The sequence below is a fragment of the Microtus oregoni genome, unplaced genomic scaffold (genome assembly GCF_018167655.1).
Source record: "Microtus oregoni isolate MIOR12 unplaced genomic scaffold, Mior012 000069F_ref0000032, whole genome shotgun sequence".
Taxonomy (NCBI): Eukaryota; Metazoa; Chordata; class Mammalia; order Rodentia; family Cricetidae; genus Microtus; species Microtus oregoni.
Window position 1 is genome coordinate 243,412 of NW_024543976.1, and position 24,103 is coordinate 267,514.

Sequence of the window (24,103 nt, forward strand, 5' to 3'; positions counted from 1 at the left end):
GAAAGACTTTGAGATGTAGGAATGGAGACTGGCTTGGAGGAGGCATGGAGTGTTCTGAAATACAGTCCAAGTCAGGGCTGGAGAAATGGCTCAGTTAATAAAGTGCAAGCAGGAGGAGATGGGTTCCATCCTTAGAAACCATGGCAACAAAGGCGGAAGCAGGCTGATCTCTGGGGATCAACGGCCATCCTCTCTAGATTACTTGGTGAGTTCTAGGTCAGTCTTAAAAAAAAAGAAAAAAGAAAGGGTAGGCAGTGCCTGAGGGATAACACCTGCCTGAGGTCACCCTCTGACCTCCACACACACCCACAATCACGGTGTGTGCATATAAACACACATAAAAGAAATGGCCCAAATTCGACTTTTATCTCGGATTTGGTTGAGGAGCCTGCTGGAGTGTTCCCAGGGGCTGTTCTAGGCAGTCATCCAAGGTACCCATCCCCCCCCCCCCATACCACACGAGTTTCTCTTACTGCATCCGAGTGCTTAGCTTGGTGCTCCCCTTACTCTAATCCCCGACACCCCTGCTGAACTGACTTGTGAGGTGAGCCCTTTCTTCAGAGGACAAAGTTCTACCAGCATCTGAGCACAGAGCCTACCGCACTGCTGAGAACAGCCCCCCAGCTCTCGTGCCGCTCTGCTTGCTCGCTCAACAACTCCTGTCTTCAAGGGCATAGGCCAGCACCTCTGAGGTGGCAAGTGAGAGGTGTTTTCGCCAGGATCTGGGCATCTTACTGGAGTCGGAGGAGGCATTCTCCACCCACCTTCTCAGCAGAACACCCTTCCTGCTCTGAGATCTGCAGCCCGTGGGAAGACAGCCTGAGTCAGCTTGGGCTGTGAAGGAGGAAGGGGGGAGGAGGGAGGTACATCAGCAGCCCAGGGCACAGCTGAAGAAAGGGTGGCAGCTGGGTAGCCATTGCCAAGGTGCCATGACTGAAACAGTGAACCCTCTCTCCCCAGCTCTGGGCCTGAGCAGACTCCAACAGGAAATGAGCCTTCTCCATCTCCACAGGCTCCAGTGTGCTAGGTGAGGAACTAGCACCAGGTCTTAACTCAGGCTTGACCTTTTCCTACCCAGGTCAAATATCAGAGCAGAATCCACAGCCTCCCATCTCTGGAGGCTGTGCTGAGAAACCAAAGAAGTGACGCTTGTTTGAATGTGGCTCCTCGGGCAACCCTGGGAACGCCTGTGCTCACTGCTCATGTCAGGGGCTATAAAATTCTGGAAATGCCAACGTCACTCGGCTCTAACAGCGGGCTAAGGGTCTATCAGCCTGGCAACTACACAGTAGTGGCAATCTGTTCATCCCACCGTTTCTCTGTAAGAACTGACAGTGGCCCTTACCTCCTGTGCTTGTGTCCGCTCCTGAGCCTGGGTGAGGGGACAGGAGTTCTGGAAGCTGGTGAGAACCTGGCAGCAAGTTTAGGAAGCTACAGCAAGGGCTGACAACCCCAAGTCCTGCTTGGATGTCACAGGCCAGCAATCTCTGAGAGGCCGGGGTGAGGACACTGAGAAGGCAGGATGGATGGAAAAGGGCAAGGCTTCCTCCACCCCCAGGAACAGGGAGACCTGGAACGGGAAACCAACACAGGTCTGGATACCCAGGACATCTTTCTGAGACACGCCATGGCTTGGCTGCCAATGTCATTTACTCTCCCGAAGTCTAGTGCACAACAGAAAGCAGCCGTGAACTCAGTCACCTTTCCAGGTATGGAGTAATAGGATCGTGCTTTTTGTATCAAGTTGTCAATTCTTAGGTTTAATAAACCTAAGACAAAGACAAAACCTAGAATATGGATGAGGGCAAATGAACTTACTATGCTTATCCCATCCCGTGTGTTCAGGGAAGACTTCATCCCTGAGGTAGGACTGCGGTCCTTCCAACCTTTGACACGATTAACATGGCAGACTCTCGAAGCAGCTTTAAATCAGACAACCCATAATACTTATGTAGAAAATGTTCCAGCTTTCATAATTCTTTATTAAATATTTGACAAGTGGCGTCACCGCTTTACAACATCTTTCTTCACTTTGTCACAGTTTTTCATTTGCTGTCAGGAAAACAAGCTACAGTATCTCTTTAGCTCTCTCGAGAAGAAAAAGAAGGACTTGACCGTGAAACTTTGCGTGTGTACCAGATTCAAGCTAGGTTAAAGTTCTTCCGGACTGGGAAAGCGAGCATCAGTCACTAGGCTGTCTTAGAAAAAAGATCAAGGTAGTTTGGGTTTGACCATTGTATCAAATAGCACTCGGCTTTGTTAGGGGGTGGGGTTAGAATAAAAAGTTAAGAAACATTGAGAATTCATTTGGAATGCTTGAAACTCTTTTCACCTTCAAAGTCACTTAAAAAAATGTTTCATTTGGTAACAGATCCCGAATTTAGAAATGACAGCAAGCTAATACTTTCCTAGGGTTCTCTGGGACGCCGAGGGTCAGAATTCTCAGGACATGGAGAAAACTGTAGACGGGACTAAGCTCTCATTCATTCCCCCTTTGAATCCAGATTGCTCCTAAGGTGTAAAAATGCTATACAAATATATACAAATATATCTGGACAGCAAACATACACATGTAGGTATGCATGTTACATCTGGGGTAGCAGAAGGAAGAACAGAGTCGCAAGATTCGACATGAAAAAAACCGCGATAACGTAGGTAAAAACCAGTCTGAGTACGAGGTGCAGACGGGCTTACACAAGAACAGACATTTGTCAGCACAGGCTATGGTCACAGGAAAGGCTTTCAATACACCGAGACCCAGCGGAGGGACGGCAGGACATGAGAGGTCACACACCAGCAGATGCCCTTAGAGTTCCACCGCTGCGCCTTACAAATACGAAACCAGGAAAGAGACAGGCTGCTTCAGACACGCGCTTGGCGCGTTAACCTTCCAAATAAAAGAGAGATGTGGAGAGAGAAGTTTTCTTGGAAGATTTCATACCAAACGGAAAGCTACCCCTTTCCTAGAGAACCCTAGGCAGGCTCACGTCCTAACGCGACAGCTTTTTCTCTGACAAACTCTGGGATGGAGTGCATACACAGACGCATATACACTGTTCATTAAGGCTTATAGAAATTAAAAAAGTGGTTCAATGTATATCACATTTCTACCCGGTTTTAAAATCTAAGATACAAAGTGGAATTTATAAGTTTGTTTGTTTGTTTTTTTTTAACGTATCCTAGTCCTGAAATTGGCAGTTTTGACATGAGACTTAGGATATACCCCAATACATGAATGAGACAGAGGTAGCATGTGGTCTTCTGGGAGCCAGACAGGGAAGCAGGGCAGGCAGTGACCCTGCACGGCAAGACCCCTACTGGCCAGGAAGCGAATGACAACGGTTAGCATCCCCCCTTCCATTACTGAGATAGTTGAGAGCCACAGACAAGAGCAAGTTTAGCAGGGATGGGCTGGGCAGCTGTTGAGACCAGACTTTCTTTGTAGACTTTCATATTTCAGAGGTGAGATGAGAGACTATCAGGAAAATAGAGAACACATTAGAGGCTACTGCACATGAGCCTGACTCTCAGAACAGACTGGAATCTGGCAAGACCTAGAGCCACAGGTCATGCGAGATGCAGAAGCGTTAAATTATTTTGCGGTCCACTTCCACAAGTCTGCCGCTGAGCCTTATGGGGAAAAAAGATGCGTATCAAGTCACTTGATAACATTTTTAATCTGAACATCAGGATTCTCTGCTGTCTCCTGCTTCAGGTCCTTGGAAACAGAATTCTTTATCTTATCCACCCCCTTCCTGCCCCCAGCAATGGCAATCAAATCTACGGCTAGGTACACGCTAGGCAAACACTCTGCTACTAAGCTACATCAGCCCTGGAAACAAAAACAAATACAGATCTCTGGTTCTTGTGACCCGCTAGAGGACTGGTCATAGAAGGTAGAGATCAGTGTTTTAGAGAGACAAGAAAGAACACCTAGAATAGACCAATACCTACGGCCACCGGCTCTGGAGTCAGTAGGCTGATCCAGGCTTACCGTGGACTAAAAGGGGCAGGGAGGGAAACACAAGACAGCCGCAGGATGCTCAAAGTCATTCCACAGGGAAGAGTCCAAACCCACTCTGCAGCCTCAAGATAAGTGATCACAACTACTGTTTGTTGTAGCTGGCTGCAGAGGTCAGGCCCGGAGAATGAGCTGCCTCCTGGCCCTCAGGACAGCATGCTCTCCACGGCCATTTACAACTATCGTACAAAGATGGCCTGGCACGGGCATCACCATCTGGAGACATCGGGAGCTGCAGGCAACAAGTGAAACCTCACAAACCGTATTACAGTGAACGGTAATTTTACTTTCTAACTACCCAGTAACAGCTGCTAAAACCTGAAGCCTGGACCAATGAACTGAGGCATTATTCACGATGGCCCGCCTTTCAAGTACTCTCAGGAGTGTATTTCGATAGGTCTTTCCCGCTCTTGGCTTAGTAATGACCCTCCCCTCCCTATACTTTTAATTAAAAAAGAAATCACATATGGAATAGATCAAAGGACAGCTTGCAGGAGTCACTTCTCTCCTCCCATCAGGTGGGGCTCAGGGACTGAACTCTAGCTGTCAGCCTTGGTGACAAACACCCCGATGCACTGAGCCATCTCGACAGCCCTTTTGGCGTTTATTTAAAATGCAGAATGACTATGTTGTATCTGGTGAATGACGTGGCTTGATCTAGAGCCTACAGAATTCTAGAACCCCAGTTCTTAGAGCAGATTTTGGTTTCTTCTTCAATCAAAATACACTGCTCAGCTCGGGCTTTGGCACTCTTTGTAACAGAGAGACAGTTCTGGACGTGGAAGGTTGTATAACAACAACAACAACAATAACAACAACAACAGACCCCACCCCCAATATCTGGTAACTACAGGAGATATCTCACCAAAAACCAAGAATAGAGTGTTAATTGTTTTGTAATTACTCCATAGCACGTGGGAAGAAGCCGAAGCTGTTTGGCAGGACGCTCCGCTCCGGGGTTTCACCCACCAAGAATGTCCGTGGCTTCTTCATGGCACCCAGGGCTGTGTAAACACGAGCAGTTTCTTATACCGAAGGTTCTTCTTACATAGCAGAGACCGCAGTCTTTTTGTCAATATTCACAAGTGGCAAGAGATCAAAATACCCCGTATTCCTTCGCTTCCGGGACAGGGTCTAGGACAACACAAGTTCAAGGGACAGCAGAGGTGCTGAACTCCCATGCTACCTCAGGCATCTTCTCAGAATGCAACAGAATTCTGCAACAGAGACTTACACACTGCAGACACCCACGTTTCTCCACCATTGCCAACCAGGCCGCTCGAGCTCAGTAGACCCCACTGGGTCTTGTAGCTCACGTTTAAACTAGCACACAATACACGTGACCCGGGTGGGGAGGGGGGCAGTACGCAGTATCGCAGCATGCAAAATAGGTCATTATGTCACACAACTTGCTAAGGGTAGAGTAGGCAAAATCCTTGCTGTTGAGTAGAAAGTACAAAGCAGTCGGAGAAGACGGGTGTCGAGAGGCTCAGCACTGTATCTGGGTTCACGAGCAGTTAATTCACAATTGATAGATACTGCACCAGTCAGATGTGTGCAGGGAGGAAGAACAATCACATGTAATGATTATGAGGAAAAAAATGAAAAAAAAAAAGAGCAAACAGATATGACCCGCATAAAGTGCCTTTGGAATTGCCGCAGTTACAGCAAGAATGGGTTATTAGCTACTGTTTTAGCCAACGGAGACAGAAGACCACTGACTCTGGCTTCCTCAGTTTTGAATCGAGCAATGCCATTGGAAATGTCTTTCCAAACACCAAGAAGAAAATAGCGTTAAGAAGAGGCTGTTCGGCAACAGGAGAGGTTAAGGGTTTCTGATGCAAAATGACAGTCCAACCCTGTCTTGAGTGTGAGATGGCACATGTCAATACTTCTAAGGAACAATGGTGTCATTCCTTTCAAGTTAACACAAAGATATCATGCTATGTTACAGTCCTTCCAGCCTGTACCTAGTATTTAAGTTTGTACAAAAGAGAGGGTAATATCCAGTCTATTTTCATTCTAAGCATGGAAAAAAATTGTTATTCTTAATGCTCTATTTGAAATTCTTTCCACGTGTTGGTCTGTAGAATGCTTTTGGAGAAAAATTAGTCTTCCAATTCTAATAAAGTAGAGGGTGGGAGTGTCAAAGTTCTTCAAAAATAAAAATGTCACTGACATTAAGCTTGATATGAAATTCAAATACAAAAAAATATGCTCACTTTTCCAAGTACATGAGACATCTTTAATTGTAATGAAATAAAATCTGAAAATCAGTCTAAATCATTTTTAAAAAGTAAACATGAGTTGTAATACTATACCTGTAGTGTGATTAATTCCATTCATTGTCATTAGAAAGTATGCAAAATATTTATTAAGGGCTTTGCCTGCAGAGGCACAACATAAATAGAACAAGTCCTCCTGAAATGTAATCAGAGTACACGCTAACCAGTTGAGAATTGGTGGTGAAGGGGCGGCACTCGAGCCGGGACTGGGTTCCCTGGCGGAACGTGGGCGTGGCCCGGACAAGCTGGGCTCCAGAGCCAGGTCAGGCAACTGCTTCTGCCACCGGCTCTGCAAAAGTCTGCTAGGCAAATGCAAAAGTGCACGCAGAACTTGCTGGAAGGGCAGTGCCCCCGACGCAGGAGGCCTTAATCCACCCCTTCAAAGCCTTGGGCGTTCTCCACGGCCATGAGAAGTTTCTCCCGCAAATCTTCAAAGGTTTCGTATGGAGGTAAATCAAGGCGATTAAAGCTGCCAAAGGAATGGAAGATGGGAGTGAGTGGCCGCCATTTTTCTTGTCATAGTAGCATGCTCTTGTTTTGGCTAATGGGTATTGGCTGTTTGAGCAAGGGAATTATTAAAAAGAAAAAAGTCACACTTTTATTACCCAAAGCCAAATTCTAGTTAGGACAGTGTCCATGCCAAACAGGTTATACAATCAATGGGGAAAAGAAGACAACCTTTCTACTGTGCATGATTCCTCTGCTGCCTGGAGGGAGACACAAAGCACCAACATCCACAGAGAGACTAAAAATGTGGGCTGCCGAGATGGCTCAGTAAGTCCAGGGGCTTGCAGACAAGCCTGGTGACTTGAGTTCAATGTCCAGACACCACATAAAGGTAGACGGAGAGAATCAGAGTAGTCTCTAATCACACTGGTACCATATGTACCCCACCCTACACACACACACACACTGCATGTTTTAATAATAATAAAAAAAAACCCTTTTTTAAAAGAAGAGAAAACCACGAAGTATGAGGCCTGTACAATTCAGGAATGTTGGATGGACTGTTTCTTACACTATTACTGATCCATCATGCCAGAGCCAAGGGCTCTTCTGTAGGTGTGAAACAGGTTAAGGCTGTGTGTTCTGCACATGCAGATCCCTAAACAATGAGGTCCCATTCCTAGGAACGGTCCAGACCCCAGGGCAGAGCTCAGAAAGTTTGAGTTTCAGAAAGTTGAGCCCCTCTGCTATCCAGTTGGCCACCAGCGACGTTCAGAGAGAGCCAACTCAGAAGACTTCAGCTGGGGTGGGGCTGGCACAGCTCACCCTTCAAGACTGAAGTGTTTAGATACAGATGGATGACCTCTGCAAGAAGTCAAGCCCACTTGTTTTTGGGTCAAGCTCAAATCCTGTCCCTGCTGTCTTTGTAACTTTGGCTAAGTCATCTCACCTCTATGAACCTGTCTGCTCAGATGTAAAAAGGAGAAACTATCCTAACAGGAGTATGGGAGGTCAAATCAGAAGATACGCAGAAGGGCTGGGAGCCCAAGCTCAAAAGATGGCGGCTAGGGCAACTCATCCAGAGTTTCCTGAGTATCCACTCTGTCTTACCCAGTTCAAGAGCATTTGAAAGGGCTGTGAGCCCTGTAAAGAGGCTGTCTGAACTCTGCAGCAGAGGCCTGCTCTGGATGGCCAATTTCAGCCTCAAATCAGCATGCATGTCAGCAAGGACCACACAGGCAGTGACCATGCTGTTCCATGCAGTCACAAATATCCTTCCGGTGAGGGAAGGGCATCTACCCCACAGCAGCCAGCTCCTCCACTGCCAGTCTTCACAAAGGTTCTTACGGGCATTGTGGGTGAGAGAGGGCGTTCACATCAGCTCAGGACAGCCAACACAGGCTTTGGACCCTCCCTGTGCTGTGAAAGGCAGGACCATACTCCCCTACTTCAGCCAGAGGAGAAGCCTAGGCAGAAACCTGGGACCCCAGCTAAGTTTGGATCGAAAGGAACTTGCTGATGTTGCTTTAAAACCCACTGGGCCATGTCTATGTCTGTGCTGGGTGTCGTGTGACTCCTCTGAGCTAATTCCCGAGGCGTCTTCGTCCCTCTCCAGCCAGAGAACACCTTCTGGTGACGTCATAGCCCATAGGTCACTATGGGTCACTCATGTACAGACTGAATAGAGGCCTTTGAAATTGGGGCTGCTATGGGGGAAATCTTGTCCTTAGTTTTATATTTTTAAACATTTATCGTGTGCATGTGTGTATACTCTAACATGCATGTGGAGGTAAGAACACGATCCTCTGGAGTTGATTTTTCTCCACGAGGGTCCCAGTGATCCAACTGAGGCCGTCAGGCTTAGATTCCTTTGTTTATGCGCCTGAGTGTTTTGCCTCCACGGATGTGTGCCACGCGTGTGCCTAGTTCCTATGAAAATCCAGTCTCCCGGAACTGGAGTTACAGACGGCTGTGAGCCACCATGTCGGGACTGGGAATCAAACCTGAGTCCTCCGCAAAGAGCAACAAGTACCCTTGGCCACTGAGCTCTCCCTCCGGGCCCCAAGGAGAAGGTGTTGCTTACCATGTGTGAGCTCTGGGTAGTTTTTCAGGACTGCCCCATTGCTCTATTGTAAACAGCTGAGGACCATTGGAACCTGGGCAAACCAAGAACGAGACACATCAACAGGGCTTGAAGTAGGAGAACCAAGTTCTGGGAGTAGGGGAGGTCCTTAGTGGAAAGGGGAGGGGTGAGCATCAGGGTGGGGCCTCACTCCCCAGGTCTGTACTGCTCCGTGCTTGGCCTATATCCTCTGCAGCACAGAACTGGACCAGGGGTGGCAGTATTGGCACAGGCGCAGGAGCTGTGGCCTCTACTTCAGGGGAAAGTAATGCGCCATGAGCCTTGATGGACAGAATAGAAAGAGGCCTCTCGACTGGGGGCTGGGTCCTTCATCAGGCCAGTTTCAATCATGTGGGTGATTCTGAAAATCTGGTTTTAAAAGCTGAACAAAAAACTTGAACTATGAGGAAAAAAAAGAAAAAGAGAAATGAAGAAAAGAGACACCTTCAGGCTCTCTGTACAAACACCGCCTCACCCCTTGGTCCTGCATCTCCATGGGTCTCTATGTTACTGACACAGTTATAGTGGTCTGGAAAGGGGCCAAGGTGGCAGAATACTGCCTGTGTGGGTCCTCACAGGAGGACAGAGGAGTCTGGGACACGCCACACTCACCATAAAGTTCGGCAAATCCATTCATGGGTACTCGGGAGGTGCCTGTGACAAACTGTAGTAGCCGGATCCGCTTCTCAGCATCCATCAGGAGCACAGCCTGCCAGAGGCAGAAGGTCATGACGTCACCATGCGGCACACAGCACACACTGTCATGACGTCACTGTGCACCATGCACTGCCATGATGCAGGCAGATGACTAACTTCTCATTTGCACTGCCACAGAACCACCTCTACTGCCGACTCTGCAAAACGGCACCGCTGCCTCCCTTTTGATGGTTGCTACAACCCAGCCTCTCTAATCTTAGAGCATCACCGGGTCTCTTTTGTTCTTCTGCCAAAATAAATGGTATAAAAAGAAAACTCTTTGATGGCCTCAAGCTCAGGTGTCTCCTTGAAGCCATTTCTAGCCAGGCAGTGTTCCGGAAGTGTCTAAAACAAGGGGAAGCCAGGTGATGTGGCCACAGAAAGTTCCCAAATGACACCTGATAAACGGAAGGAAACCCAAGGCAAAAATGGGCCTCGGAACCAGTCTGTGTGCCTCCCAGATCCTAACTGCTGCAGAAACCAAACCAGCCTTCCTGGACATGCGATTTGATCTTCTATAATATAATCCAAAATCAAAGCCAAGTTCTAGACTTTGAAAATCCTGATGTTCTCTGTACTTTTACTGGTACTTGAAATATTAATAACAGATTCAGAAGTTAAAACTCATTGGTTGATTTCTTCTCATTTTAAAAAAAAGTATCTGCCAGTTTTAGTGGCATACATCTTTAATTCCAGCACTTTGGAGGCAGAGGCAGGTGAATCTGTTTTGAGGCAGCCAGGACTACAGTTCAGGCTATCCCAGAACAGGCTGCACACCCCAGGCCAGCTTCATGCTTCCAATTCTCCTGTCTCAGCCTTCCCAATACTAGGTTTAGCAGTGAGACCTGGGAGTGTAGATATATCCCACCATGCAGGGCTGATTCCCTTTTTTTTTTGTTTATGAATAATCTTTTAATTTTTTTTCATGTTTAGTTTACTGTCTTTGCCAAGCCTTTCCGGAGCCCAACAGAACACAAACATTGGCCCTCAAGACAGTAAATCAGATTTAACTTGCATCTTGGGTTGTAAGATATAACAATCAAAATAGTTACTGGAATAAAAAAAATGTTGAAGCCAAATGGTGGTGGTGCATGCCTTTAATCCCAGCACTTGGGAAGCAGAGGCAGGCAGATCAATTTCTGCAAGTCAAAGGCCAGCCTGGTTCACAGAGCAATTTCTAGGACAGCCAGAGGAGCACAGAGTAAGACTGTCTTGAAAAACCAAAAAAAAAAAAAAAATTGAGAAAACTATTTCTACACATGATGAGCCAGCTTGAAGGCATGACTACTCCCAAAGATACTCCCGTTCTGATTTCCCCCAAGAAGCCCGACACAGCGCTTAGGACTTCTGCCCTAATTTGAAGGAGAAGCCCGAAGCAGAGGTGGGGCCGAGAGAGCTGTAGTTACTTACCTTCCAGAACCACTGGATGACAGGATGATTGGGGCAGTAGCCATTCTTGTAAATAGAATGCTGTCTCCAGTCATTCACGTCAACGTCACCCAGGCCGCACATCAGCAACTAGGAAGGAGATTTACCAGATGTAAGTGAGTGGAGAACTCTTTCTTCTCTGTGCTGGCGTTTGTCACCGGACAAGCAGGTAAGCCAGCAGTTCAAGAGAGTCAGAGAGAGAGAGAGAGAGAGAGAGAGAGAGAGAGAGAGAGAGAGAGACAGAGAGAGAGAGAGAGAAAGAGAGAGACAGAGAGAGAGAGCGCTCAACTGACTTGCATCTTGCATGCAAGGCCATGATATTTTATACTGAAACACACGGGTCATTTTTCCAGCCTGCATGCTTTAGGCACAGTACTGTAGAGTTCCTGTACTGCATTAGCACATGTACAGGGTCTGGCTGCTACTTGTACAGATATTTGAATTGGTCCCCATGACAGCAAGAACTCATTTCCCCCAGATGGGTCAATTCAGGTGACAACAAATGACCTCATCCTTCCAGCATCCTGTGGGCACCCAGGCAGGAAGCGGTCCCCTGCCAGTGCTTAGTCTACAGTCTGTTCTTACAATAGGAGTTTCCAATGAATATGATATTCCCAAGGAAGAACTAAAATACAACAGGAAGAAAAATCATTTCTAAAGCCTGAAAACTGATTCCTAGGCCTCCCTGGGACCAGCCTGGATGAGTCATCTTGGATGCTGTTCACGTCTCACAGCCTCTACAGACCTGTAGCGCCTGAGATACAGAATTTCTATGACACCCGTCTGGAGACTTCTGCTTTAAATTCTCTGGGACATGCTCTGCTGGACATGGGCTTGGAGAGAAGCGCTGTGGACAGATGCAGCCTCTGTCCTTCTGGGCCTCGACACAACCCAAGGTGAGATGTGAATTCAGTTTTCAAGTTGCTCTCTCCCTCATCTACACCAAAGCTGAGAAGCTGATGGACAATCAGACACTTCCTGCCACTACCTGGTGGCCTCCCGATGGCCAAACACAAGCCACTTCAAGTACAAGGTCACGTCTCCTTTACAGACTCTGGAGAAGAGATACAGCTCTAGTGTGACCAAGTCCTTCACCCACCTGCCAAGGTGAAGACTGGGAGGCAACAAAGGGAACTGGGTGGGCCTGGTTATGCAAGTAGATCACTGTCCTAGAGGGCTGCAGGGAGCCAGGCTCCTCCAGTGAGATCACATTCTTCTTTGCACTGGGCTGTGTATCCAGCACCACTAGAAACTGCCCCGGCACAGGCAACAAATCTATTTGGCTGCTATGAATGCTAGCCTTCCCCGATTAGAAGACTGACCTCCTAACAGAGCATTCAATATGCCATGTGTCAGAGAATGCAAAACCATCATTTGTGAAATAAGGAGCTACTTAAGATCATCTACTTTATATAAAATATTATATTGATAACACAAACCTCCAGCTCATTTTCATCAAAAATTTTAATCAAATCGATTGGAAGAAGTTCTGTAAATCCCTGAAAGGAAAAGATAAAAACATCGTAAGCAGTTTTTTTTTTTTTCTCTCTGAAAAAGGACATTTTCATGGGTGGAATACGCTTGTGGTCAGCCAGAGAAGGGTCGCTCTTTACTGCTGGCTCACACAGCAGTGATACTGTCCGGTGACCACAATCCCAATAAAAGCACATGCACAGGAGTCTGAAACATACACAGTCTAGAGGCTTCCCGTGCTTGCACACTTTTTGAAACCCTGTGATACTAGCGATACTGGAGGCAGGTGGATTGCAAAAGTAAGTTATGACACACATTTGTGAGTCAGTGTGCCCTAAAATGCATAGACCATAAACGTGTAAGAGACACATTTAAAAATAGCCAAAGGCATGGGTGGAGGAGAGAAGCAAGCAGCATGAGCTGGCACTGAGAACTGACAGAATAGCAAGCCAGACTCTGTCCTGGGCTGTCATTAATTAGGGGGTGACCCAGGAAGAGATTCTAGACGCTGTGGGTTCTGAATGTCGGGCAGGGCTGGGAATCTGTTTCCCAGGACTTTCCTTACAGTGCAGACAGTGCCATAGCCAATTCACCCTCGTATCTTACATCCCCCAGGCCCTGGCACATGTGCACTTCCTGCTCAGGGGAGGACTGTCTTCACGATGTGCAGGCCACTGAGAGGATTGCTCCATGAGAGTGGGCCCTAGAAACGACCACCATGGGATTTGGGTTTTTCCCCTCAAAATTGATCTATCTATTGTGTGTGCATGCATGTGTGCACTGGGGGTTTGAACTCAGGTGGCCAGATTTCAAGGCAACAAATGCCTTTACTTGCTGAGTCATCCTACTTGCCCTTCTTGTTGTTTTTAAATAACTAATATTATTAAAAAGAAATTTCACTTTTGCTAACACGAACCACTTTTTATGGCAAAAATACAAACATAAAAACAAAACCCCACTACCTGAAGGAGTTGGGGAAAGTACCCTGTAGTAGACTACTCATGGAGGAGGTAGTGACTTCATTCCATCACAGGGACAAAGCTGGTATTTGGATGCAATGTAAAAACTCCAGAGAGAATCTGGTAAGTTTAGTGTCACAAAGGGTAGGGCTCTGCAGGGAAAGTCAGTGTGCCTGGGTTGGGAAAGGCCTGAAGGAGAGGAGACTATTTTCAGAAGAACTGCAGCAGGCAGCTCCTCTGAGTACTGCTAGAACTTCAAGGTAGACAGAGACAACCAACTCATCCTCAGGTGTGTGCACACATACAAATAAATAAATTCCAAACCAACAAACGAGTATAGGTGGAAGCCAGGTGGTATAATCCTAGCAGCGAGGAGGTTGAGGCAGGATTGCCATCAGCTCCAGGACAGCACGTGCCATAGAGACATTGTCTCAAACAAGCAAGCAACAATGCACTCAGAACATTAAAAAGGGAGAAAGGCAAAGCAAGAGAATGCTTTAAAAAAAAAAGACGGCAGAGCATCATGGAAGATTCCCACCTTGGGGAACGGCCAGCAGGGTGAGTCACCTGAGCTGGCCTTCTGCACTCTGTCCCCACCCTGACCCCAGTAGCCGTGCTTACCTCCAAGAAGGCATTCATTTGCTTCTGGACCCTGTTCACGAATCTCCACTGGATGACTAAGCTGCAAGGAAAAGAGGAACATACTTAGCCCTCTCTGCAACAAACTGGCACCAACGTGGTTGACTAAAATCCACTTAAAACCTGAGAGGGCTTGCAGAGGAATTCTAGACACTAAAAAACAAAGTTTAGCCGCATTTTTTTTTCCCAAATGGGCTTTGCATGCAGGTGGCATGCCGCAGCTCCTTTAAGAGAGGTTTTCCTGACTCAGCAGTAGCAGGAAGAAAGCCACAGCCATTTTAAAATGCCAGATTTCTGGGTCATGCTGCCAGTGTGACCTTTGGCTCTTTCAGGAGACCAAGCATAGGCATTGAAAGGAGGCAGAGTCAGGGAGAAGCCACGGAGCTGTTGCCGGAGACAGACATGCTGAAACTTTGCTGGTAGGCCATGACCTCATGGTGATGCACAGATTAATGGAGATGGGTTAAATTAAGATGTAAGAGTTAGCAAATAAGAAGCTAGAGCTAACGGGCCAAGCAGCCACCTCCAACACCTCTGCCACCCTACAGTCTCTGCTTTCTTTATACTTGGGCCTGCTGCTCCTTAGGCGGGGTAAACAGAGAGTCCTGAATAGAGGGGAAAGTGGAGTGGCGCTTGCTTTGGAACATGTGCTGAGAATCCCTGCATTCCTTTAAGAGCCACCGGAACATTTGTGAGAAATGTAGGCTCTCTCTGAGGCTGTCAAGAGCATAAGTGGTCTGCCAGACTGCATCAAGCCCCGGTGGATCCAAGTGCTCCACAAATGTGACTTGACAAAGAAGGACGAAAAGGTGGGCTGGAAAGATGGCTCAGCACTTAAGAGCACCGGCTGCTCTTCCGGAGACCTGGGTTTGATTTCCAGCACCCACATGGCAGTTCACATGTGGGTAACTATAAATTTAATCCCAGGGGATCTGACAACCTCCTCTTCTCTCCAAGGACACCACCCACACATTATGGTACACAGACATACATTCAAAACACTCATACACATAAAAATAAATTAAAACATTAAACATCTGCTAATAAAGTCATAGGATATGATTAGACATATCTACCCATTCACACGTATGCTTAAATATGAACATGTGTTAAGAATAGTTTATAATACCATATATTATACAATAATACCTAAAAATATTTTTTTTGAGACAGGGTCCGCCTCCCCAGTGCTGAGATTAAAGGTGTGTGCTATATGGCCCACACTAATACTTTTAATACTAAGTTTAGAGATGCATGGTTGGATCTGTGAGTCACTGAAACTGTCCCTGAGACGGTGTTCAGTGTGAGCAATGTGGACTCTGAACTCATCTTCCAGGTGGCACCATGACAACAGCCTGAGCGCAGCATCCTGCAGTGCACACAGCAGTCAGCTGTGGGTACCACAGGGCTAGGCTGTGACCCACTGCCCAGCATCAATCATTCTTCCAGTGCCAAGGGCACTGCAGGGGCCAGTGAGCAGTGGGATATTTCAATCCTCTGTAGCTGAGACCCTGCCTGACCCTGGTCCACATGACCTATGTCTACAGCCTTAGGCCTCAGCCAACATGGGATAAAATTTTTTTTTAAAAAAACCACTTAACGTCAGGACTTTACAAAGAGGGTCTCCCAGGGGGGGCATCTGATAAAGCTGGCCATGGTAGAACAAGCCTACCAATTATTGTTCATGGGCACACACCACAGTAGCTTACTTTTGGCTTATTTATTAAGTGCCATGCACTTTTATTTGAAAGTGACAGAACCCAAACCAAACCAACAAAAAACTTCCCTACATGTGCTAGAGGCTTCATCAATGTCTTCCAGGTAAAGCCTGCGAGGCTCTCCCTTGCCTCCTGTTTAGACAGCAGGTTTTCTTTACATTGCACTAAAATAAAAGACCCCAGCCCGTCCTCTGGATCCAAGCCCACTGGCCTACTTGAAATGAGTCTAGGGGAGGACGTCCAGCTTGTTGGAAGGGAGCTCAGACAGCCAATGAGCTCAGCGTGGGCCAGACTCACGGACATATAGAAACCAGGACCTGTGAACCAAACACCTGCATTTCCCTCACTTGGGCCCAAGCCTAGGCTAGAGCTCATCTTGCAAGAGCCCAGAATCGTGTGTGATTCACGTTGCTACACTGAAGAGGAAGACGTAGTGCGCTCTCCTGAGAGTTCCTCCTGTCTGCTAGGGATGTCTAGTGCTACCCAGAGGCTAAACTTCCGAAGGACTCAATGATCTGTTCCACAAAATGAGGCTGAGATTGGGCTGTCAGATAGCAACTATCAGAACAATGCACCATGTTTGCAATATTTCCCTCAACTTCCAGTATGGACAAGTCAGGAGAAAGTTTTTTTTTGTTTGTTTGTTATAATTATTATTTTTTTTTTTGGCAATCCCCAATTCTTCCCCATCAGGGTCTAACATCCCCATGGCTGCGAATCTGAATTTCCGATGAGCTATCCATCTTCAAGGAGCGCTTGCCACTTTAATGTGCACCCTCTCTTTCCACGGCAACCCTCTATAGGTAGTTCACTGAAACTGCAAGAGAACGTAAACATCCCTCCTGCATTCAACTGCCTCATAGGCCAGGCAAAAAGAAAATTGCTATTATTTAAACTGAGAAGCCAGGCATGGTGGTGCCTGCTTTTAATCCCAACACTTGGGGAGGCAGAGGCAGGTGGATCTCTGTGAATTCAAGGCCAGCCTTGCCAATAGAGCAAATTCCAGGATAGTCACACATCACAACAGAGAGACACCGTCTCAAAAACAAAAACAAAACAAAAACTGACAACAAGTTCCTATTTGTAGTATGCATGAGCAGTTCAGGGAAAGGACAACAACCAAATAAACCATTTGATTTCTTAAAAGTAAACGATACAGGGGCTGGGAAGATGGCTCAGTTGTTTAAATGCTTCCTGTGCAAACTTTAGGACCCGACTTCTGGTCCCCAGCACCCATGTAAAACAAACAAACAAAGCCAGGCATAGTGGTGTGTCCTTCTGCAGGGAGGTGGAGACAGCATGCCCATGGAGCACAGAGGCAAGGCTGCCCAGCTGAACCAATGAGCTCCAGGTTCACTGACTGACCCCATTTGAGGAAGATATGACACTGACCTCACACCCCATGCATGCACACCTGCGCACGAGCACACACACACACACACACACACACACACACGTACACAAAGATAATGTAATAAATATGTGCATACGTACTCAATATATTCTCTTTTGTTTTCATTCGTCACCATTATTTCTGACCCATTGGGCTTCAGATCCACTTGATAGGTCTGTGATTACAAAGGAAAAAACAACCATCAAAGACATTAAGTTATTTAACATATTATTGAGTAACATCTTACTATAAAAGGAAGAGAGGCAAAGTTTGTTTAAAACTATTTCCCAGCAATGGGCTCTCTGTATAGGAGGGTGTCAAATGAACCTTTTAAACTGTTCCAAGACGCTACGCATGTAAAGATGTTATCATTAAAGGAAAATGAGTTCATGGATACTTATGGGTTTAATTATCTTTATACATTACCAACAACAGAGAGTGACATTTTCACACGCTATTCATTTATCAAGAAATTAACTATGTTCGAGGAGAAGAAAACAGAGGCTGGAGAACATGCATCAGGCTCACAAACGCCAATCAACCATCAAGCCCATAGAGGGGAACTCCAGCATTCCGCCTGTAACCAGAAATCATGCTGCATAAAGAACACAAAATGGAACTTCTTGCAAGAGGCAAAACACGTGGACTTGAAAAACAAAACAAAACTCAACTAATCAAACAACATCATCACCAACAAAAACCAAGTAGGTGGGTAGGTAGGGAGGAAGAAAGGAAGGAAAGAAGGAAGGAAGGAAGGAAGAAGGAAGGAAGGAAGGAAGGAAGAAGGAAGGAAGGGAGGAAGGAAGGAAAAACACGCACTCGCTTAAAAAGCCAGAAGAGTTTATATATTGCTTTTTATAGGAGGGCAGAGGAAAGCTCTGGGATCTATGTCTGTTTTCTCCTTTTGGCAACAGCTTCTCTCTTAGAAGTGATATGTATGATGTGTATAGTATGTATAGTATTCCAGGGTTGTCATATATACACCAGGAATGTCAGTTTATAAAGGAAACATCAAAATAGACTACGCAACTACCAAAAAGGGCAAAAATACACATCTAAAAGATGGTATTTATTGTAGTCATTAAAATAGCATAGGATATTTATTTACTGACACACGAAGGCATTTGTAGTCTATCTAATTCAGCTTCTGTAAACAAGCACAAGCAGACTTGTATCTGTGTGCTTGCATAGAGTAATTCAGGAAAACATAAGTAAAAATTTCATCATGACTTTTCTTGAGCTGGTCTTCTTACATTTTTGTGTAGTTTTATTTTATATACTGGCTTTATTTTTACTATGAATCAACTAAATTGGTATAATTATTTGAAAGAAAGAGACTGGACTATTCATGTTTAAAAATGAAGCCATGACAATAAAGTGGGGCACAGGTGATTCTGCCAACCGGGTCCTCTCTGTCAGGTGGCAGAGAAAGGTATTTCATTGTCCCCTCCTTCAGCCTCCAGATCCCAGCGGCAGCTTCTTAGATAGTGGGGGCATTGACACCCCACTTCATCTTTCACTTGTGCTATTAGCTGCCAGGACGAGGATTAAAACACTTCCAGGGTCCCGTTACAACGTGGGAGCCACAATGTTGGTGCCATTGCTACTCTTTGAATTTCTCAGCGGAAGGAGTGTCCCCAGCATGCTGCAGCTGTATTATGTGGATGTATTTCCTGGACGGCCCCATACTTCCGCCTCTCTCCTATTTGTATTCCCTCCACCCTTCAAACACCACTGCACTGTATGGCAGCCCCAAACAGCGTAGGCGCACAGGCAACTGGGCACCGAGGAAGCGGAGTGGAAGGCAGATGAAGGCTCTTCCAGATCAGACAAGTTCCCGCTAATAAAGTGACAGTCAGTGTGGCTGTTTAGCGGTCTAGCCATGCTGGGCTACAGCCCACAGCAAAAGAAGCACATGGAAGGGCTACAGGAGCTGGACCCACATACCTGTCCGAAATTCTCTTCATCTATGCAGAACATGAGGTCAAGTTCCGTGGGGTCATTTTCTAAGATCCATTTCAGGGAGTTGTAATACTCGCTGTCCTATAGGAATGACAGAGAGAGGAAAAGTGAGCATATGTTTTCAGAACACAAACCTGTCCCACTCTTACTGACTAACCCAACCCATTCTAATGTAATTCCATGCATCTGGCCCAAGGGTGACACTCTTCACCACAGTGGCAAGGGGCCTGCTCTACCAAAACCACCTCTCATTTCTTTACTTAACGATTTACTTCGTGTGCTCAGGTGCCTGTGGAGGCCAGGAGAGGGCGTCGGAGCCTCTGGACGGATCTGGAGTTACAGGCAGTTAGCTGTGAGCCACGCTAGAAATCCATCCTCCACGAGAGCAGCACACGCTCTGAACCACCGAGCCATTGCTCTAGCCTCATCTCCCCACTCATTTAAAACACAAGACCTCTGGACAGTGACAGTATGTGTGACTTCCTCCTGTTCTCTATGGCTCAGGCCACCTGATTGGGCGGGCAGTAAGTAGCGAGACCATTCAGAGGCCACCCCTTCCCCATCATGTTTGGTAGCCCCACAGTGGTCTCCAACATCTCTTCCTGACTCAGCCCATTTGTGGCTACCCCACACCTGGATCAGGTCCACAGAATTGAATACAGTGATCTGTCTTCTAAGAGTGAGGCCATCAGAGACCAGGCAGGATGGTGCTCTAACTAAACACCACATAGGGTATGTTCTGTGCTTTCCTGTTTTCTCGGTGTTCTCTGATCGTTAATTTAAGCCCAAATCAGGGCTGCGCTTCAGAAAATAGGAGCTGTGAGACCATCAGGTCCCCTCTGCGCATGCCCAGAGTCTCTCGCTGAGAACGAGCTAACAGGCTCAAAAGAGACCAAAAATAACGTGCACCACATTTAAAACAGTCATGCCGGGGCTGTAGGGATGGCTCAGCAGTTAAGAGTGCGTACTGCTCTGGTGGAAGATATGAGTTTGTTCCCACGTAACCTCTGCACAGCTCACAACCACCTGTAACTCCAGCTCAAGGCAAACCTGATGCCTCTGACCTCTACGGGCACCAGCATTCATCTGCATGTGCGACTCCCCCAATATGCACAATTAAAGATAAAATATTTACTCCAGACCCCCAAATACTAATGGCTAACAGGAACCACAGACTTAGGCGTTAAGAGCAGGATTTTGTTAGTAGGACAGGATGGTATTGCACGCCTCTAACCCCAGAACTTGGAGTAGAGGCAGGAGGATGGTGTCTTCTAAGCCAAGCCAGATCACATACATAGTGATACTCTGTCTCCATCTCCTTCCCCAAGGGGCCGGGAGCAACTTCTGTGCTCCCAGCATCCTCAGGCTAGTACAACAGAAGCATAAACTGACTGAAGCAGAAGCTGGAAGGGGCTGTGAGACTGAACTGAGACTACAGGTGTCAGCCAGTCTGCGCATGTCACAGGTCTAGAGTGCAACAGTTGCCTCTTTTCCTGCGACGATGAGCACAAGGTGGTGCCACGGGCATCAGTCACATTCTCGGCTCTGCACAAAACACAGTCCATGTGCCACAAGGCCGAGGGATGCACAGTTTTCTAGCTCAAGTGACCACATAGAAACAGAGCTGTAGTTCTTCCGTGAGGACAACAATGCACCTAGTAAACACAGGCAAACACACACACACACACACACACACACACACGGTAGAGCATAAGTAAACAGAGAAAGCCAGACATGTAAGTGTACTCTGAAAAGAAGGGCATGTTTTGTTTAAAACAAATATATCCAAGGATGGTCAGTCCAGGTAAGGCATAAGCACTGAGCACAGTCAATCTAGTTAAGGCATAAACATAGAGCATTGTTAGTCTAGGTAAGCAGCACCATGTACTGTCAGTCTAGGTAACATGGTTAGTCTAGGTAAGGCATAAGTGCCGAACATGATCAGGCCAGGCAAGCAGTCAGCACCACTGCATGTCGACACCACTCTCTGGAGGGCCTGTCTTAACTACGCAAGCCCCAGTCTCTCATTCTGTAGTTTTCTGTGTCAAGATGACCACATCTAGGTGACTACTGTTTTGGCTTTGCCTCCACCACTTTCATGAGGGCAGAAACAGAAGGTGGAATCTTCTAACATTTAGGTGGAGAACAAGGCTATTTAGACCAAGGTTTCAGCTGTCCCTTGGGTTTAATGTGCTCCTCTCTTCTCAGCTGGTCAAGCAGCGGGACCTGAAACTTTGCTGTACCCACCTATAGGCCAAGGTTTTTGGAAACCAACCATAAGTTGCTTATTATCGAAATCAGGAAGGTCAACTGACCTTTGGCAAGCAATCCCCCCTGTGGTTCACACAGAGTGACTGTGTGACTGTAAACGTGGTTCCTGATGCCCATCCAGAAGGCGAGCAAGGCCTATGACGGCTACACCGTGTCCTGCCTTTACTCACCACAGACTCCATGTCGTTCAGAGTTATCTGTTTCCCCAACATCATCTTGTAGAATGGTCGAATGAAGAACCCTGAAATATGGCAAAAGGTTGGTTAAGTTTCCAGCCCTTGATGCGCCTACGCAGCTGCGAAGGAAATCAAGAATACACTGCTTTCCATATAAACGGCCGTCATGACCGAATAATCAAGGATCTTTTAGAGTAACCCATGAGCAAGTGGGGAGGGAACACTGGTTCATTTTAACTGTTAACCTGAGGCAATCCAGAATCACCTAAGAAAATGGTATCAGTGAAGAATTACTTAGATCAGTTTAGCCTGTGGGCACATCTGTAAGTGACTGTCTCAACTGTTGAATGTTGTAGGAAGATCTAGCCCATTGCAGGAGGCGCCATTCCTAGGAAGGGGTCCTGATCACACTAAGAGAAAGATGCTCTTATTCTCTCTTTGCTCTTAACCGTGCATGTGATGTGACCAGCTCTTTGAGTTCCCGTCTTGTCTTCTCCAAAATGATGGGCTGTAACTTGGATCTATAAACTATGAACTTCTCTTCCCCCATGTTGATTTTCGTAAGGATATGTTGTCATGGCAACAGGAATGAACTGGGACAGAGGGCCTAGAAAGGAATGGAGTGGAGTATCTGTACTTGGAGGTGGTTTAGCAGCAGACAAGAATGGCTTCCAGGTGGTGTGTGATGCCACCAAGGCTGGTGTCAACAGAGGGCTGTTATGGTAGTATTGAGTACGGTGTCCCAGGCCGGGCCAGAAAGGTGGCCTCTCCCAGGACAGTGTTGAGTCAACAAGGACAGGCAAGCTCTACCTGCATGTCAGTGTCAGCTCCTAGATACTGCTGGGTGACAGATGCCCCTGTGTGGGTTGAGCAACAGTCTGTGAGGGCTGCCAAGGCCACAGGAGGGCCACGACAGAGAAGACTCCCCGATCAGGTAGCTGTCTTCCTAACCCATCCACAGGAAGGCTGCACCTTTGCCTCCAGATATGGGGTTGCAGGGCCCTGCAGCATAGGCAGCTTCGTTTTGGCTTAGTGTAGTCCCTGGGCCACAGAGGCACACTTTAATGTCTAGTGAGGCAAAAGCATGACGCTGAGCACAGAGGTGGATGCGCTGAGTGTGCTGTGCCAACAGGCATTCGTGTGCTGAGGGACTGAAGACCCGTGGATTCCTGACATACGCGTGACCCCTCTGTGGGAACCAGCTCAGTCACCTCAGGTCCCCATCCACCCTTAGCTCTCTGCATTTTTCCTTCTTCAGGGCTGAGTGCTGGCCAGCCCAGGTTCCTCTGAAACGAATGTGACTTCTAATGCTTTCAGGACACTCAGCAACAAGGCAGAGGGCTTCTCTGCTGCTTCCTGTCAGTCTGCAGCAGGGAAGCCACCTCTGCTAATCATCTTTCTTTATCGTCTGTTTCTCCCTTAACTATGAGGTCACTGGAGTCAGGACCGTGTTTTACACTTATCTCTATTCCCCCACACTAATTAACAATGTCTTCTTGCTTGGTGGAAGATGAATGAGCAGACGTTCTCAGAAGGTAGAGAGGATGAACGGACTGACAGAAGCAAAGGAGGGGCCTGGAGTAAAAAATAAGCTGCATACCCACACGGGAAGAGTCATAAGGAAGTGCTTACTGTATACATACACACATGGACAGAACCAGAAAGAAGTGCTTACTGTATACATACACGCATGGACAGAACCAGAAAGAAGAGCTTACTATATACATACATGCATGGACAGAGTCAGAAAGAAAAGCTTACTGTATACACATGCATGGACAGAGTCAGAAAGAAGTGCTTACTGTATACATACACATGCATGGACAGAACCAGAAAGAAGAGCTTACTGTATACACACAAATAAGTATCAGCTGTACACTCTTGAGCAGTGAGTCAAACAGTTGTATGCACCTTATGCATACAGTGTCCCTTCCCCCTTGCAAAATAAAATACTGATAATTAGCTAGCCATTAGTAGTACAAATATATTAAAAGAGAAGTTTGGAGGGTCCATCAATTATTTACTGGAGTAGCTCAAGCTTCAAAAAGGCATCTAGCCAAATTCCCTTGCAAATGGCCCTCTCTACTGTCACAGGAATGTTGTCTTCAACTACTCTACCTCACGTCTCAAATTTCTCATAATTTTTTGCTCACTGATGATTTCTGTAGTGCTCACTCATGTAAGGTAATATTTTGAGACCACTAAGTCCATACGAGACCTGTATGACAGACTTTGGTATATCCAGGTGGGAGGGGCTTTGAGCCCTAACTTCTCATACCCTGGAGTTCCTGTATATTTCCTCTCCAGAAGGACACAGTTAATTTGCTCCTTCTACTTCAGAGGACATTCCAGGGTTAAGGCCTTAGTCGAGTGATAACATCACTTTGAAATCATTAAAAACCAATTTGGGGACAAATGGAGCAAGGGCAGGCTACTGATGGATTAGATCATCTATTTAACATTTCAATTAAATTTTCCATCTGTCAGTGAATCTAGCTCTCACTAGATGAAAG

The 24,103-nt window shown here is 46.6% G+C and overlaps 1 protein-coding gene across 7 annotated transcripts in view; it reads right to left on the reverse strand.

Moving 5' to 3' along the window:
- Nucleotides 1-1,953: 1,953 nt before the first annotated feature.
- The window catches only part of LOC121440679 (E3 ubiquitin-protein ligase NEDD4-like), a 323,668-nt gene continuing 301,518 nt past the window's right edge, over nucleotides 1,954-24,103 (reverse strand). For all 7 annotated transcript variants that reach the window (XM_041641480.1, XM_041641476.1, XM_041641477.1 and 4 more), the window contains 9 exons: nucleotides 21,585-21,655; nucleotides 19,129-19,224; nucleotides 17,283-17,356; nucleotides 14,053-14,113; nucleotides 12,439-12,498; nucleotides 10,982-11,089; nucleotides 9,488-9,584; nucleotides 8,837-8,909; nucleotides 1,954-6,775 (listed from right to left, as the gene is read on the reverse strand). In XM_041641480.1, the coding sequence (XP_041497414.1) occupies nucleotides 6,673-6,775; nucleotides 8,837-8,909; nucleotides 9,488-9,584; nucleotides 10,982-11,089; nucleotides 12,439-12,498; nucleotides 14,053-14,113; nucleotides 17,283-17,356; nucleotides 19,129-19,224; nucleotides 21,585-21,655 (743 nt within the window). In that variant the 3' untranslated portion in view covers nucleotides 1,954-6,672. The remainder of the gene's footprint in view (nucleotides 6,776-8,836; nucleotides 8,910-9,487; nucleotides 9,585-10,981; nucleotides 11,090-12,438; nucleotides 12,499-14,052; nucleotides 14,114-17,282; nucleotides 17,357-19,128; nucleotides 19,225-21,584; nucleotides 21,656-24,103) is intronic.